This window comes from Pan paniscus, chromosome 8, assembly GCF_029289425.2.
Source record: "Pan paniscus chromosome 8, NHGRI_mPanPan1-v2.0_pri, whole genome shotgun sequence".
Taxonomy (NCBI): domain Eukaryota; kingdom Metazoa; phylum Chordata; class Mammalia; order Primates; family Hominidae; genus Pan; species Pan paniscus.
In genome coordinates this window covers 80,912,538-80,927,557 of record NC_073257.2, presented here as the reverse complement: position 1 = coordinate 80,927,557, position 15,020 = coordinate 80,912,538, and the positions used below count along the sequence as shown (strand labels likewise).

Genomic DNA, 15,020 nt, shown 5'->3' with positions numbered 1-15,020 from the left:
CCGGGTTCAAGTGATCCACCCACCTCAGCTTCCCAAAGTGCTGGGATTACAGGTGTGAGCCACTGTGCCTGGCTTAAAATGGTTTTAAATTAAGCAAGAAATCTCACCAAACATTAAATTACTAAAACTGAAAAATAGTAAATCCACTGAAGTTATTTAAAAATTTTACATTGCAAATTACTATTTTTTTTTTGTTTTTTTTTGAGACACAGTCTCACTTTGTTGCTCAGGCTGGAGTGCAGTGGCACAATCTGGGCTTACTGCAGCCTCCAACTCCTGGGTTCAGGCAATCCTCCTGCCTCACCCTCCCAAGTAGCTGGGACCACAGGCACATGCCACCATGTCCAGCTAATTTTTCTAATTTTTGTAGAGAGGGGGTTTCACCATGTTGTCCGGGATGGTCTTGAACTACTGGAGTCAAGCAATCTGTCCACCTCGGACTCCCAATGTGCTGGGATTATAGCAGCGAGCCACTATGCCCATACTATAAATGTATAATAATAATTAGGCTGGGTGCAGTGGCTCACATCTGTAATACCAGCACTTTGGGAGGCTGAGGTGGGCAGAGCGCTTGAGGTCAGGAGTTCAAGCCTGGCCAACATGGTGAAAACCTGCCTCAAAAAAAAAAAAAAAAAAAAATTAGCTGGGCAAGGTGGTGTGCACCTGTAGTCTCAGCTACTTGGGAGACTGAGGCAGGAGAATTGCTTGAACCTGGGAGGGAGAGGTTGCAGTGAGCCAAGATTACGCCACTGCACTTCAGCAAGCCTGGTCAACAGAGCAAGACTCCGTCTCAGAAAAAGGAAAAAAAAAATTTTAAGAATAAAGTATTAGAAAACTAGCTGTAGATGCTCATATTGGCTTAATTTGAAGATCTGAATTTATCTTTTTTTTTGAGATACAGTCTCGCTATGTCACCCAGGCTGGAGTGCAGTGGTGCAATCTTGGCTCACTGCAACCTCCACCTCCCAGGTTTAAGCAATTCTCCTGCCTCTGCCTCCCCAATAGCTAGGACTATAGGCATGTGCCATCATATCAGGCTAATTTTTTGTATCTTTAGTGGAGATGAGGTTTCACTGTGTTAGCTGTGATGGTCTCAAAGACTTGATTTTCTAATATAGTAAAATCTTTCAGTTTGGCTTTTACATCTAATATTCTGATGGAAATCAACATCAACCTTTATAACCTAGAAGAGTAACTGAAAGCTTCTAAAGCAGGTTGTTATTACAGACCTTCCTTTCATCTCTATCTTCTTTTTTATCTTTATCATCGCCTGATTTTCTCCGTTTGGGTTTTGGCTCATCAGTTTCATCATCTCTTTCTTCTTTTTTATCTTTTCTCTCATCTTTTTTGCTTTTTTTATCCTTTTCTTTTTTGTCCTCTTTCTCAGGAAGAGACAGTAATGATTTGTATATACGGACACCAAAATCTCTTTGAAGCATTTCGTTGAAAAGTTCCGCAAACAATGAAACCTATAAAAAGATATCAACATGAACCTAGCCAAATTTCAACAGAAATAATAAAGCTAACAGAGTAATTTAGCAAATAAAAACTTGCCACATATAATGATTATGTAAACTTATCAAACTTTTTTTTTTTGAGATGGAGTCTCGCTCTGTTGCCCAGGCTGGAATGTAGCGGCACGATCTTGGCTCACAGCAAGCTCCACCTCCCGGGTTCACGCCATTCTCCTGCCTCAGCTGACAAGTAGCTGGGACTACAGGCGCCCGCCACCACGCCCAGCTAGTTTTTTTGTATTTTTAGTAGAGACGGGGTTTCACCATGTTAGCCAGGATGGTCTCGATCTCCTGACCTTGTGATCTGCCCGCCTCGGCCTCCCAAAGTGCTGGGATTACAGGCGTAAGCCACCGCGCCTAGCCACTTACCAAACATTTTAACACAACCATTAATCTTTTTTATTTTTATTTTTTTCTAGACAGAGTCTTGCTCTGTCACCCAAACTGGAGTGCAGTGGCATGATGTGGGCTCACTGCAATCTCTGCTTCCCGAGTTCAAGCCATTCACCTGCCTCAGTCTCCCGGGTGGCTGAGATTACAGGCTTGTGCCACCAAGCCCAGCTAATTTTTGTATTTTCAGTAGAGATGGAGTTTCACCATGTTGGCCAGGCTGGTCTTGAACTCCTGACCTCAGGTGATCCGCCCGCCTTGGTCTCCCAAAGTGCTGCGATTACAGGTGTGAGCCACCCCGCAAAGCCAACCAACCGTTAATCTTCATGATAAGTGTACCTTATTCATTTATTCAATAAGTTTTAAGTCAAATGCCTGGTATGTACCAGGGCCTGTTTTAGGCATTAGGGATACAGCACTGAAGAAAGCTGATAAAAACCCCTCCTATCATCCAGCTAGTGGAGAGAATAAATAACCAAATCATGAAGTCTCTGTTAACCTATTCTGGTTCTGGGGCTGCCTGGTTTTTAAGAAAAGGAACAACCAAATCAACATCAAATTATATGAAAAACAAGCAGGATAAACACCTAGAGCATAACAAGAGAGAATAGTAAGACAAGGCCTCTCTGATAAGGTGACATTTAAAAAGTAACCAGAAGGCAATAAGGAAATAAGCCATATTGGTATCTAGAAGAAAATTTTGGATTAGGGAAACAATTTTAAACCCTGAATAGGGAGCATCTATTACTATGCAAGCATCCACAGATAATGGGCTATAGCATACGCATAAACCTAAAACTATATAATTTTTTTTTTTTTTTTTTTGAGACAGAGTCTTGCTCTGTCACCAAGGCTGGAGTGCAGTGGCGGAATTTCGGCTCACTGCAAGCTCCGCCTCCCCGATTCACACCATTCTCCTGCCTCAGCCTCCCCAGTAGCTGGGCCTACAAGCGCCTGTCACCACGCCCGGCTAATTTTTTTTCTTTTTAGTAGAGATGAGGTTTCACCGTGTTAGCCAGGATGGTCTTGATCTCCTGGCCTCATGATCCCCCCGCCTCGGCCTCTCAAAGTGCTAAGATTAAAGGCGTGAGCCACCACGCCTGGCCTATATTATAAATTTTTATGTACCTATTTATTTTTTCTTTGAGATGGAGTTTCACTCTTGTTGCTCAGGCTGGAGTGCAATGGCACTATCTTGGCTCACCGCAACCTCCGCCTCCCAGGTTCAAGCGATTCTCCCGCCTCAGCCTCCCAAGTAGCTGGGATTACACGTATGCGCCACCACGCCCAGCTAATTTAGTATTTTTAGTAGAGATGGGGTTTCTCCATGTTGGTCAGGCTGGTCTTGAACTCCTGAACTCAGGTGATCCGCCTGCCTCAGATTGCCGAAGTGCTGGGATTACAGGCGTGAGCCACTGCGCCCAGCCTTATGTACCGATTTCTAAGGCTAAAGTCCATTGCTTTCAACAGACTCTTAAAAAGGGCTAAAACGGGCCGCGCATGGTGGTTCATGCCTGTAATCCCAGCACTTCAGGAGGCTGAGATGGGTGGATCACGAGGTCGGGACTTCGAGACCAGCCTGGTCAACATGGTGAAACTTGTCTCTACTAAAAATACAAAAATTAGCTGGGCGTGGAGGCACACGCCTGTAATCCCAGGGCTACTCGGGACGTCGAAGCGGGAGAATCGCTTGAATCTGGGACATGGACGTTGCAGTGAGCCAAGATCATGCCATTGCACTACAGCCTGGGCGACAGGGTGAGACTGTCTCAAAAAAAGGGTTAAAACTTGAAATGGCTGACCACAGCCCTTAAATGTGTCATCTTTGCAAATCTGATATATTTGCTAAAATATGTTAATCAGATCATTTTCTGATTATAAAGGATAATGCAATTTATTATAACTATAATTTATTTTAGCCTGTTTTTCATTAGTTGCCCAATCTTTTTTATTTCAAATTGAGATGGGAGTCTCACTATGTTGGCCCAGGCTGGCCTCAGACTCCTGGGCTCACGCAATCCTCCTACCTCAGCCCCTCAAAGTGCCATAGGGACTGTGCCCAGCCTACGTATTTATTTATTAAGTGATTATTACAGGGATGGCACTATTAGGAATTACTTCAATTTATGGCAACTGCTTACTTTTTTTATTTTTTGAGACAGAGTCTCGCTCTGTTGCCCAGGCTGCAGTGCAGTGGCACAATCTTGGGTCACGACAACCTCTGCCCGCTGGGTTCAAGAGATCCTCCTGCCTCAGCGTCCTGAGTAGCTGGGATTACAGGCGCCTATCACCTAGCCTGGCTAATTTTTTGTATTTTTAGTAGAGACGGGGTTTCACGATGTTGGCCAGGCTGGTCTCAAACTCCTGACCTCAGGTGATCCACCTGCCTCAGCCTCCCAAAGTGCTGTGATTACAGGCATGAGCCACTGCACCCAGCCAGGCAACTGCTTTAAAAAAAAAAGATAACATCATATAGCATCTAATTTTAAGGACATCTGCTTATTGGAATAATTAACATTGGAAAAAAAAATCCCACAACTTGGACATATTTTAATATTTATAACATGTTTTAAACACCAATAAGCATGGACTTTATGTTTCATAATTGCCTCAGTAATCCTCAAAGGTCTCTAGTCATCCTTGATTTTCATCTTACCAGTTGGTAAACAATGACCTTCTGGTTCAAAGAAGCATGATTGATTTTTCCAATATAATTTAGAAAATAAAAGAACATAAGATATGTTGATAAGATACAATAATTAAACACGATAATAATTTTAGATATGATTTTGTACAGGACACTACAAAATTAATATGTTGGAAATTCTATTTTTAAGGAGTGAAGCAATTACACTTAAAGATAAAAGTTTTCAATTGTTTTGAAAACAAACATGCTGTAAAGTAAACTAAACTACATGTTGTAAAGCTGCTCTAAAATAATGATACAGGCTAGGTGAAATGGCTCATGCCTATAATCCCAGCACTTTGGGAAGCCAAGGCGAGTGGATCACCTGAGGTCAAGAGTTCAAGATCAGACTGGCCAACATGCAAAAATTAGCCGGGGCTGGCGGTGCGCAACTGTAATTCCGGCTACTTGGGAGGCTGAGGGAGGGGAACTGCTCAAACCTGGGAGGCGGAGGTTGCAGTGAGCCAACATCGAGCCACTGCACTCCAGCCTGGGTGACAGAGGGAGACTCTGTCTCAATAAATAAATAAATAGGCCGGGTGCAGTTGGCTCATGCCTGTAATCTCAGCAATTTGAAAAGCTGAGGCAGGTGGATCACTTGAGGTCGGGAGTTTGAGACCAGCCTGGCCAACATGGTGAAACCCTGTCTCTACTAAAAATACAAAAAATTAGCCAGGCGTTGTGGCAGATGCCTATAATCCCAGCTACCCGGGAGACTGAGGCAGGAGAATCGCTTGAGCCTGGGAGGCAGAGGTTGCAGTGAGCTCAGATTGTGCCATCATATTCCATTTTGGGCAACAAAGTGAGACTGTTCCAAAAATAAATAAATACATAAAATAATGATACAAAAAATAGATTAATAATGAAAAGTTAAACAATTATTTTCTCTTACAACTCAAACGCAAGTTAAAATTTTAATCTCTTTAAATGGTATTAAATGCTATTTTAATTCTAGAGAAAATAATAAAGCATTACCTCATCCCCAAAAGAGACAACTAGACATTATGGATATCCTGAAGAAAGAACATACCACACTACTTATGAAAGCGTCTTAGGGAAAAAACAGGACTGAACTTGATTAAAAATTTAGATCCAACAATCAATTTACATGAAATACAGAGGACAGAGGAACACACAAACCATACCACAGAAATGCAATCAGCAAAAGTGAGTCTGTAAGGAAATGTTAGAGGACAAATCATGTATTTTTTCCCAATAAGTAGATTACAAGAAAAAAACAACAAAAACTCAAAAAAACAAGCAATGAAAAGGCATTCAGGGCCAGACACGGTGGCTCATGCCTGTAATCCCAGCACTTTGGGAGGCTGAGGCGGGCAGATCACCTGAGGTTGGGAGTTCGAGACCAGCCTGACCAACATGGAGAAACCCCGTCTCTACTAAAAATACAAAATTAGCTGGGCATGGTGGCTCATGCCTGTAATCTCAGCTACTCGGGAGGCTGAGGCAGGAGAATTGCTTGAACCCGGGAGGCAGAGGTTGCAGTGAGCAGATATCGTATCACTGCACTCCAGCCTGGACAATAAGAGTGAAACTCCGTATCAAAAAAGAAAGAATGAAAGAGGCATTCAAAGAGATTTCAGAGATACGGGCATGGTGGCTCACACCTGTAATCTCAACACTTTGGGAGGCTGAGGCGGGCAGATCACCTGAGGTCAGGAGTTCGAGACCAGGCTGGCCAACATGGTGAAACCCCGTCTCTACTAAAAATGCAAAAATTAGCTGGGCGTGGTGGCAGGTGCCTGTAATCCCAGCTACTCAGGAGGCTGAGGTAGGAGAACTGCTTGAACCCGGGAGACAGAGGTTGCAGTGAGCCACCATCATGCCAATGCACTCCAGCATGGGTAACAGAGCGAAACTCTGTCTCAAAAAAAAAAAAAAAAAAAAAAAAAAAACCATGAAAAGCAAAAAGATTTCAGAGATAGAGATATATTAACTAGTCATAATGTGTGGACCTTATATGGATCTTATTTCAAACTTAAAACATTACCTCAAATGAATGTTCTTTATTATCCTCTAATCTGTAGTCCAGTAGGACACTCAAAGACATGATGCTACAATCAAACTTGCCACTTTTTGCAGCCCAATTTGGATGTACAATGATGGCCGGTTCATCAGGCAAAATATATCTTCTTTCTCGACGCTGGCGTTCTATTTCCTCTTGACGTTTCCTTTCTTCTTCCTAAATATTTCAAATTTCAAGTCAAGGTTAAATCTGCAAGTAGGATGTATATACACGTGCAAGATGAATATATATTGAATATATATCTCATAAAGAAAGGGAACAGAATTCCCATGACTCTTCATGGTACTTACACAAACCATAAGGGTTGAGAAGGAAGGAAAGTTCAAATTCACTAAGAGTAGTAAGCTTTGATGGCTCCTGACTCTCTTTTGGATTTCCCAGCATAAGAAACTGCCTTGTAAAGAGGGGGAAAAATTATCTATATTGAGATTATATAAATTAGAAAGTTCTCGGAAAATAGTAGTGGTAGCATAGGTTTTAGATCTTCCTGAAACCTCACACTAAAAAGACAAAGCAATATAGATATAAAAATCAAAAACTGATAGCATTCATAACAAAACTAAGTGACAAGGTATCCCCACAAACCAATATACAAATGGGTGGGAAAAGGCCAAAAGACCCATGTGTTACTGATGAATGTGTCCAAAGAAAGCAGAAGGAAGCAATGGGAGAACAAGAAAACCAAAAAACAGCCAGTAGGTATTTACTGGAAAGTGCAGCAGCTGAAACTAGGCAAAATTTTACCCCTTACAAGAGAGTGAGTGGAGAATTTATTTTAAGATCTGAAGAGGCCTAGGCCACTCTAGCCTTACAAACTTGCAAAGCTCATTTACCAGGGCCCTATACTGAGGAGAAACTGCTGGGACTAGGAGAGGGACAACAAAGACATAGGAGAATGCCCAGATAAAAAGTGATGAAAGGCAAAAGAAACAGAAAACTTCAGAAAGCAAGCCAACATATGTTTCTGACAAAACAAGAAAACAACAAAACGTAAGAGCAGAACTCTATGAATTTAGAAAAGCTATCTGAAAGAAACTACGTTTATAAAATTCAGACAATCTAAATTCACACAAAAATGATTCAAGTATTGAGGTCAAATCCCATACAAATTTAGTATGTTTTAAAAAAGAGAGTGAGAAGCAGCAGCAGAATTACATCCCTGTAGATGATGAAAGTGGGCCAGAAAGACACCACCACAAGGCAGATGAAAATTTTAAATTACTATTTTTAAAGTGTGCTAAAAGAAAATGTTACAAGAGACACAGGAATTCTGCATCATGATCTTAACATTCAAAATTCAGAAAGTGAGTATCTGATTGGTAGACAGATCATGTATCTGACCCTATCTGTAGCAATTCTTCAGCTTCTCTAATAGAAGTGGCCGTGGGAAAGGAGAATCAGGCCTGCTAAAAGCCAATCCAAAAAGAGACTGGATGGAAGATGGAAAAGATCTGCAACTTGGTAAGCGTTTGTGCATTTCATTACATGCAACTTTTTTTTTTTTTTTTTTTTTTTTTTTTGAGACAGGGTCTCACTCTGTCACCCTGGCCAGAGAGTAGTGGTGTGATCATAGCTCACAAATAGCGTTGACCTCCTGGGTTCAAGCAATCCTCCCCAGTAGCTGAGACCACAGCCACATGTGACCATGCTCGGCTAAATTTTTTTTTTTTTTTTTTTTTAGAGATGGGGTCTCACGAAGTTGTCTCCATCTATCCTGAACAATTCAGTTCTAAAGCACTCTTTTCAAGGAAGGTTGATGTCTACACAGGAGACAGAGGCTGGCAGGGTGGTGGAGCCACAACTGCCCAGTGATGATGAGCTGCTTCATTACTAAATATTGAAACCCAGATGGAGCAAGGACAATAATCCATGCAGAGATAGCACAGGGTAGAGTCAGATCATTGGAAGAACTGGAGGCACCTGTGTAAATTCACAGCTTTCAATATGCGTAAGATATAGAAATAAATATAGATTTAAATATTTGTAAGTGTTAGCTATCTACTTATCTATATATCTATCTTCCATATCTCTGTTCACTGAAAGGGGTTGGGAGCAGCAACCTAATTGCAATGAGCATATCTTGGCTTCTAAATACCATTCTTCACTAAAAAGGAACCAGGGCTTCCTGGGGAAATGACTGATTCCTGAACTAGGACAAGGATAGCACAAAATAAAACTGAAATGCTTTAAAATGCTAGTAAGTAAAGAAGTCCTCAAAAAGTGATGAAGATATGTCAAAAGGGCACATAACTTGAAAGAACTCCCACCGTCCAACTCTGGGACAATTTCATCATTAAAATAACTCATTGAGGGCCGAGCACAGTGGCTCACACCTGTAATCCCAGCACTTTGGGAGGCCAAGGCAGGTAGATCACCTGAGATCAGGAGTTTGAGACCAGCCTGGCTAACATGGCGAAACCCCATCTCTACTAAAAATACAAAAATTAGCCAGTCATGGTGGCAGGCGCCTGTAATCCCAGCTACTTGGGAAGCTGAGGTACAAGAATCGCTTGAACCCAGGAGGCAGAAGTTGCACTGAGCTGAGATCGTGCCACTCCACTGCAGCCTGGGCAACAGAGAGAGACTCCGTCTCAAAAAATAAAAATAAGGCTGGGCGCAGTGTAATACCAGCCTGTAATACCAGCACTTTGGGAGGCTGAGGCGGGTGGATCACGAGGTCAAGAGATTGAGACCATCCTGGCCAACACGACAAAACCCCGTCTCTACTAAAAATACAAAAATTAGCTGGGCATGGTGGTGCGTGCCTGTAGTCCCAGCTCCTCAGGAGGCTGAGGCAGAAGAATAGCTTGAACCCAGGAGGCAGAGGTTGCAGTGAGCTGAGATCGCACCACTGCACTCCAACCTGGCAACAGGGCGAGACTCCGTCTCAAAATAAATAAATAAATAAATAAATAAAGTTAAAAAATAAAATACATAAAAAAATAAGAAATCACAAGTCCATGCATCACCTAAGAACAAGGTAATTATCTTACACAATTACAAAACCATTATCACATTCAAGCAATTTAACACTGCTTTAATATTATCTAATGTCACATCCATATCCATAATCAAATTTCTCCAACTGTCCCAAAAATACTCTCTATGACTTTTATTTTTGCCTATCCAGGATCTAGTCAGGTTTCACTTAGTTCATGTGGTTGTTATATCTCATTAGCCTCCTTTAATCTAAGAGATCCCTTTAACCACTTCTTTCTTTTATCTTTCATTATATGGACCATTTTTTGAAAAGCTTAGGAAAGCTTCGAGAATTTTTCACATTCTAAAAAAATAAAAAATAATAAAAAATTTAAAAAAGAAAATTTCATGTTCTATAGATTTATCTGTTTTCTCACAATCAGATTTAGAGCAAACATTTCTGGAAGGAATTCTTCATAAATAATGATGTGTACTTTACAATGTATAAGATTTAGAAACTGATTATGTGGCTTATCCAATTACTGGTGCTAAAACACACTTCTGAGATCCCTGTATTTCAAATTCAGAAAAGAAGTAACAGGCTTATGCATCCAGGAGTTATTCTATTGGACATAAAACTGAAGCATAAAACAGCTTGAATAAATAGTCTGAGTCTCAAGGTTTGACTCAATCAAACATACTGTTTTAGAAGTAGACAGATTCTGGAATAAGCACTTCACCAGAACTCAATTTCTGAGCCATTTACCTAGAACTGTTTTTTTTGGTTGTTTTTTGTTTTGTTTTTTTTTAGACAGAGTCTCACTCTGTCGCCCAGGCTGGAGTGCAGTGGCGCAATCTGGGCTCACTGCAAGCTCCGCCTCCTGGGTTCAGGCCATTGTCCTGCCTCAGTCTCCCCAGTAGCTGGGACTACAGGCGCCTGCAACCACGCCCAGCTAATTTTTTGTAATTTTAGTAAAGACAGGGTTTTACCACGTTAGCCAGGACGGTCTCGATCTCCTGACCTCGTGATGCGCCCACCTCGGCCTCCCAAAGTGCTGGGATTACAGGCATGAGCCACCGCGCCCGGCCTTTTTACCTAGAACTGTTTTGTATCTTCATTGTGGTGGTGGTGGTGGTTATATAACTATATGCATTTGCAAAAACTCACAGAACTGTTCACAAAAAAGGTTGAATTTTATAATAAGTAAATTGCACCTTAATAAATGCATACACACGGCCGGGCACAGTGGCTCACGCCTGTAACCTCAGCACTTTGAGAGGCTGAGGTAGGCGGCTCACCTGAGGTCAGGAGTTCGAGACCAGCCTGACCAACATGGAAAAACACCATCTCTACTAAAAACACAAAATTAGCCAGGCGTGGTGGTGCATGCCTGTAATCCCAGCTACTTGGGAGGCCAAGGCAGGAGAATTGCTTGAACCTGGGAGGTGGAGGTTGTGGTGAGCCAAGATCGTGCCATTGCACTCCCTCCTAGGCAACAAGAGCGAAACTCCATCTCAAAAAATAAATAAATAGCTGGGCACGGTGGCTCACGCCTGTAATCCCAGCACTTTGGGAGGCTGAGGCAGGCGAATCACAAGGTCAGGAATTCGAGACTAGCCTGGCCAACATGGTGAAACCCCGTCTCTACTAAAAATACAAAAAATTAGCCAGGCGTAGTGGCGGGCGCCTGTAATCTCAGCTACTCGGGAGGCTGAGGCAGGAGAATAGCTTGAACCTGGGATGCGGAGGTTGCAGTGAGCTGAGATCATTCCACTGCACTCCAGTCTGGGCAACAGAACGAGACTCAGTCTCAAATAAATAAATAAATTAATTAAATTAAATAAATAAAAGCATACACACACATAATCTTAACTCACGTATTCCAAGAACACCCTATACATGAATATTAATACCATAGAGTATAATAATAGATTGAGTACATACCTCTTTATCGTCTTCAGATTTCCTATCATCATCCTCATCCTCTTCTTTTTCAGATTTCTCTAACTCCTTCTGTTCTTCTTTTTGTTCCTCTACTTTAAGCTGTTTTGTCAATCGGGCTATTAACTGGGATTTTAATCCTTTGGAACTAAGAGCTCGACTTTCTAATTCTTTTCGGAGGTCATTTACCTGAATATATGGAGCAGAAAAACACAGGGAAAAAAAAAGGTGGCGGGGGGCGGGGGGCGGCAGATATTGAAATAGGAAACAAACTAGCTACAATTAACAATTATCTTTTGTGTGGTTTTTGTTTTGTTTTTGTTTTTTTTGAAACAGAGCCAAACTCTTGTCGCCCAGGCTGGAGTGCAGTGGCGTGATCTCGGCTCACTGCAAGCTCTGCCTCCAAGGTTCAAGCAATTCTCCTGTCTCAGCCCCCCAAGTAGCTGGGATTACAGATGCGCACAATCACATCCAACTAATTTTTGTACTTTTAGTAGAGATGGGGTTTCACCATGTTGGTCAGGCTGGTCTTGAACTCCTGACCTCGTGATCAGCCTGCCTTGGCCTCCCAAAGTGCTGGGATTACAGGCGTGAGCCACCACGCCCAGCCTTTCGTGTGACTTTTTAAAAATGTGGTGAAAAGAACATTTGTACAGCTCACAAAACACTTGTGAAAATGCAAAATGATAGAATATTTTTGGAAAATAAAACATTTTAACATGCGTAAAAATGTTTTTAAATGTTCTTTGACCCAGAAGTTCTAATTTCTGGCTGTCTACCCTAAGGAAACATCCTAAATAGAAGGGGAAAAAAACCCCACAAAACTATAGATTTACTTATTTCCTCCCTCCAAAAAAGGGAAGAGTCTAAATGTCTCATAAATTAGCCAGGTGTGGTGGTGAATGCCTGTAGTCCTAACCACTTGGGAGGCTGAGATGGGAAGACTGCTTGAGCCCAGGAGTTTAAGGTTCCAGTGAACTATGCACTGCACTCCAGCCACGGCGACAGAGACCTTGTCTCTAAAAGTTAAGTAAATAAACAAATGTCCAACAGAGGAGTAACACCAGCAGGGAATGGTGGCTCGTGCCTGTAATCCTAGCACCTTTGGAGTCCAAGGTGGAAGGACCGCTTGAGGCCATGAGTTTAAAATCAGCATGGGGAACATAGCAAAACCCCATCTCTTTAGAAAAAAAAATTAGCCAGGCGTCGTGGAACATGTCTTTAGCCCAAGCTACTTGAGAGGCTTAGGTCAGAGGACCACTTGAGCCTAGGAGTTTGAAGCTACAGTGAACTCTCATCACACCATTGCACTCTGTCCCTTTAAAAATAATAATACTACCACCTAAGAAAAATCTGTATATCAATTTAATTGAATAGTATAAAATATTTAAAAATAATTACATGGACAAAATTAATGTTAACTCAACAGGATGAGTCATTTTTCTTTTTTTTTTTTGAGGCAGGGTCTTGCTCTGTCACCCAGGCTGGAGTGGCACAACCATGGCTCACGGCTCACGGCTCACGGCGGCAGCACTGACCTTCCAAGTTCAAGTGATCCTCCCACCTCAGGCTCCTGAGTAGCTAGGACTATAGGCATGCATCACCATGCTCAGCTAATTTTTTTTTTTGGTAGAGACAGTCTCAGTATGTTGCCAGGGCTGATCTTGAACTACTGGGCTATAGCAATCTGCCCATCTGGGCCTCCAAAAGTGCTAGGATTACAGGCATAAAGCACTGTGCCCGGCTGCAACCTTACACACACATATGTATTTTTAGACAGGATTTCATTTTGTTGCCTAGGCTGGAATACAGTGGCACAATGATAGTTCACTGCAGGCTCCAGCTTCCAGGCTCAAGCAATCCTCCCACCTCAGCTTCCCAAGTAGCTGGGACTACAGGCGTGTGCCACTATGCCCAAATAATTTTTTAAACTTTTTGTAGAGACAGGGCCTCACTATGTTGCAGAAGCTGATCTCAAACTCCTAGACTGAAGCAATCCTTCTGCTTCAGCCTCCAGAAGTGCTGGGATCACAGGCATGAGCTACCTTGCCTGGCTTATTACTTTATGGTTGTTGGTTTTTTTTTTTCTATTCAGTATCCTCGGGTTGAAGTGATCGTAACTTTTATATACAATAAGCAATCAACCAATCACAAAACTTGTACCCAGAAAAATACAAATGGAATAAAACACATAAGAATGTTATGAATGATAGCGGGCCAGGCGAGGAGATCACATCTGTAATCCCAGCACTTTGGGAGGCTGAGGTGGGTGGATCAATTGAGGTCAGGAGTTCAGACCAGCCTGGCCAATATGGTAAAACCCCATCTCTACTAAAAATACAAAAATTAGTCAGGCATGGTGGCACAGGCCTGTAGTCCCAGCTACTCAGGAGGCTGAGGCACGAGAATCTCTTGAACCCGGGAGGCATAGGTTAAGATCGTGCCACTGCACTCCAGTCTGGGCGACAAAGCAAGACTCTGTCTCAAAAAAAAAAAAAAAAAAAACCTATATACACGTATATATATATACATGTATATGTATGTGTGTGTGTACATATATATATGTATACACTGTATACACACACACATACACACACACACACACACACACGCACACACTGCCCAGGATGGTCTCAAACTCCTGGACTCAAGCGATCTGCCCATCTATGCCTCTCAAAGTGCTGCGATTACAGGAGTGAGCCACCGCTTCTGGCCTCTTCCCAGTTTAGATGTGTATCAATCTATGTTTTAATTTTAAATATATTTTAGGCTGGGCGCAGTAGCTCACCCCTGTAATCCTAACACTCTGGGAGGCGGGGGTGGATAGATTGCTTGAGGCCAGGAGTGTGAGACCGGCCTGACCAATATGGCAAAATCCCATCTCTACTAAAAATACAGAAATCAGCCTGGCATGGTTGTACGTGCCTGTAATCCAAGCTATTTGAGAGGCTGAGGCACAAGAATCACTTGTACCCAGGAGGCCAAAGCTGCAGTGAGCCAAGATCATTCCACTGCACTCCAGTCTGGGAAACACAGCAAGACTCTGTCTCAAAAAAATATTCTATTTTAAAAACCAAATTACGGCCAGGCACGGTGGCTCACACCTGTAATCCCAGCACTTTGGGAGTCCAAGGCGGGTGAATCACGAGGTCAGGAGATTGAGACCATAATGGCTAACACGGTGAAACCCCATCTCTACTAAAAATACAAAAAAATTCGCGAGGCGTGGTGGCAGGCGCCTGTAGTCCCAGCTACTTGGGAGGCTGAGGCAGGAGAATGGCATGAACCCAGGAGACAGAGCTTGCAGTGAGCCGAGATCGCGCCACTGCACTCCAGCCGGGGCGACAGAGTGAGACTCTGTTTTTAAAAAAAAAAAAAAAAAAAAAATTACATTTTTCATGTTTCTTCCCATCCCCTTGAAGTTACTTAGTGCAGAAATCCTACCTTCTTAGTTCTCAAAGTTACTATAGTTACACTATAGACCCTCATATATTATAGGCGTTCAATAGATATTGGCTGTACTGA

General features: G+C 42.4%; 1 protein-coding gene across 10 annotated transcripts in view; it reads right to left on the bottom strand.

Annotated features, from left to right (window-relative positions):
- The window catches only part of CCAR1 (cell division cycle and apoptosis regulator 1), a 73,204-nt gene that overhangs the window by 18,539 nt on the left and 39,645 nt on the right, over window positions 1-15,020 (bottom strand). For all 10 annotated transcript variants that reach the window (XM_063607710.1, XM_034930688.3, XM_034930690.3 and 7 more), the window contains 3 exons: window positions 11,499-11,684; window positions 6,599-6,790; window positions 1,230-1,469 (listed from right to left, as the gene is read on the bottom strand). In XM_063607710.1, the coding sequence (XP_063463780.1) occupies window positions 1,230-1,469; window positions 6,599-6,790; window positions 11,499-11,684 (618 nt within the window). The remainder of the gene's footprint in view (window positions 1-1,229; window positions 1,470-6,598; window positions 6,791-11,498; window positions 11,685-15,020) is intronic.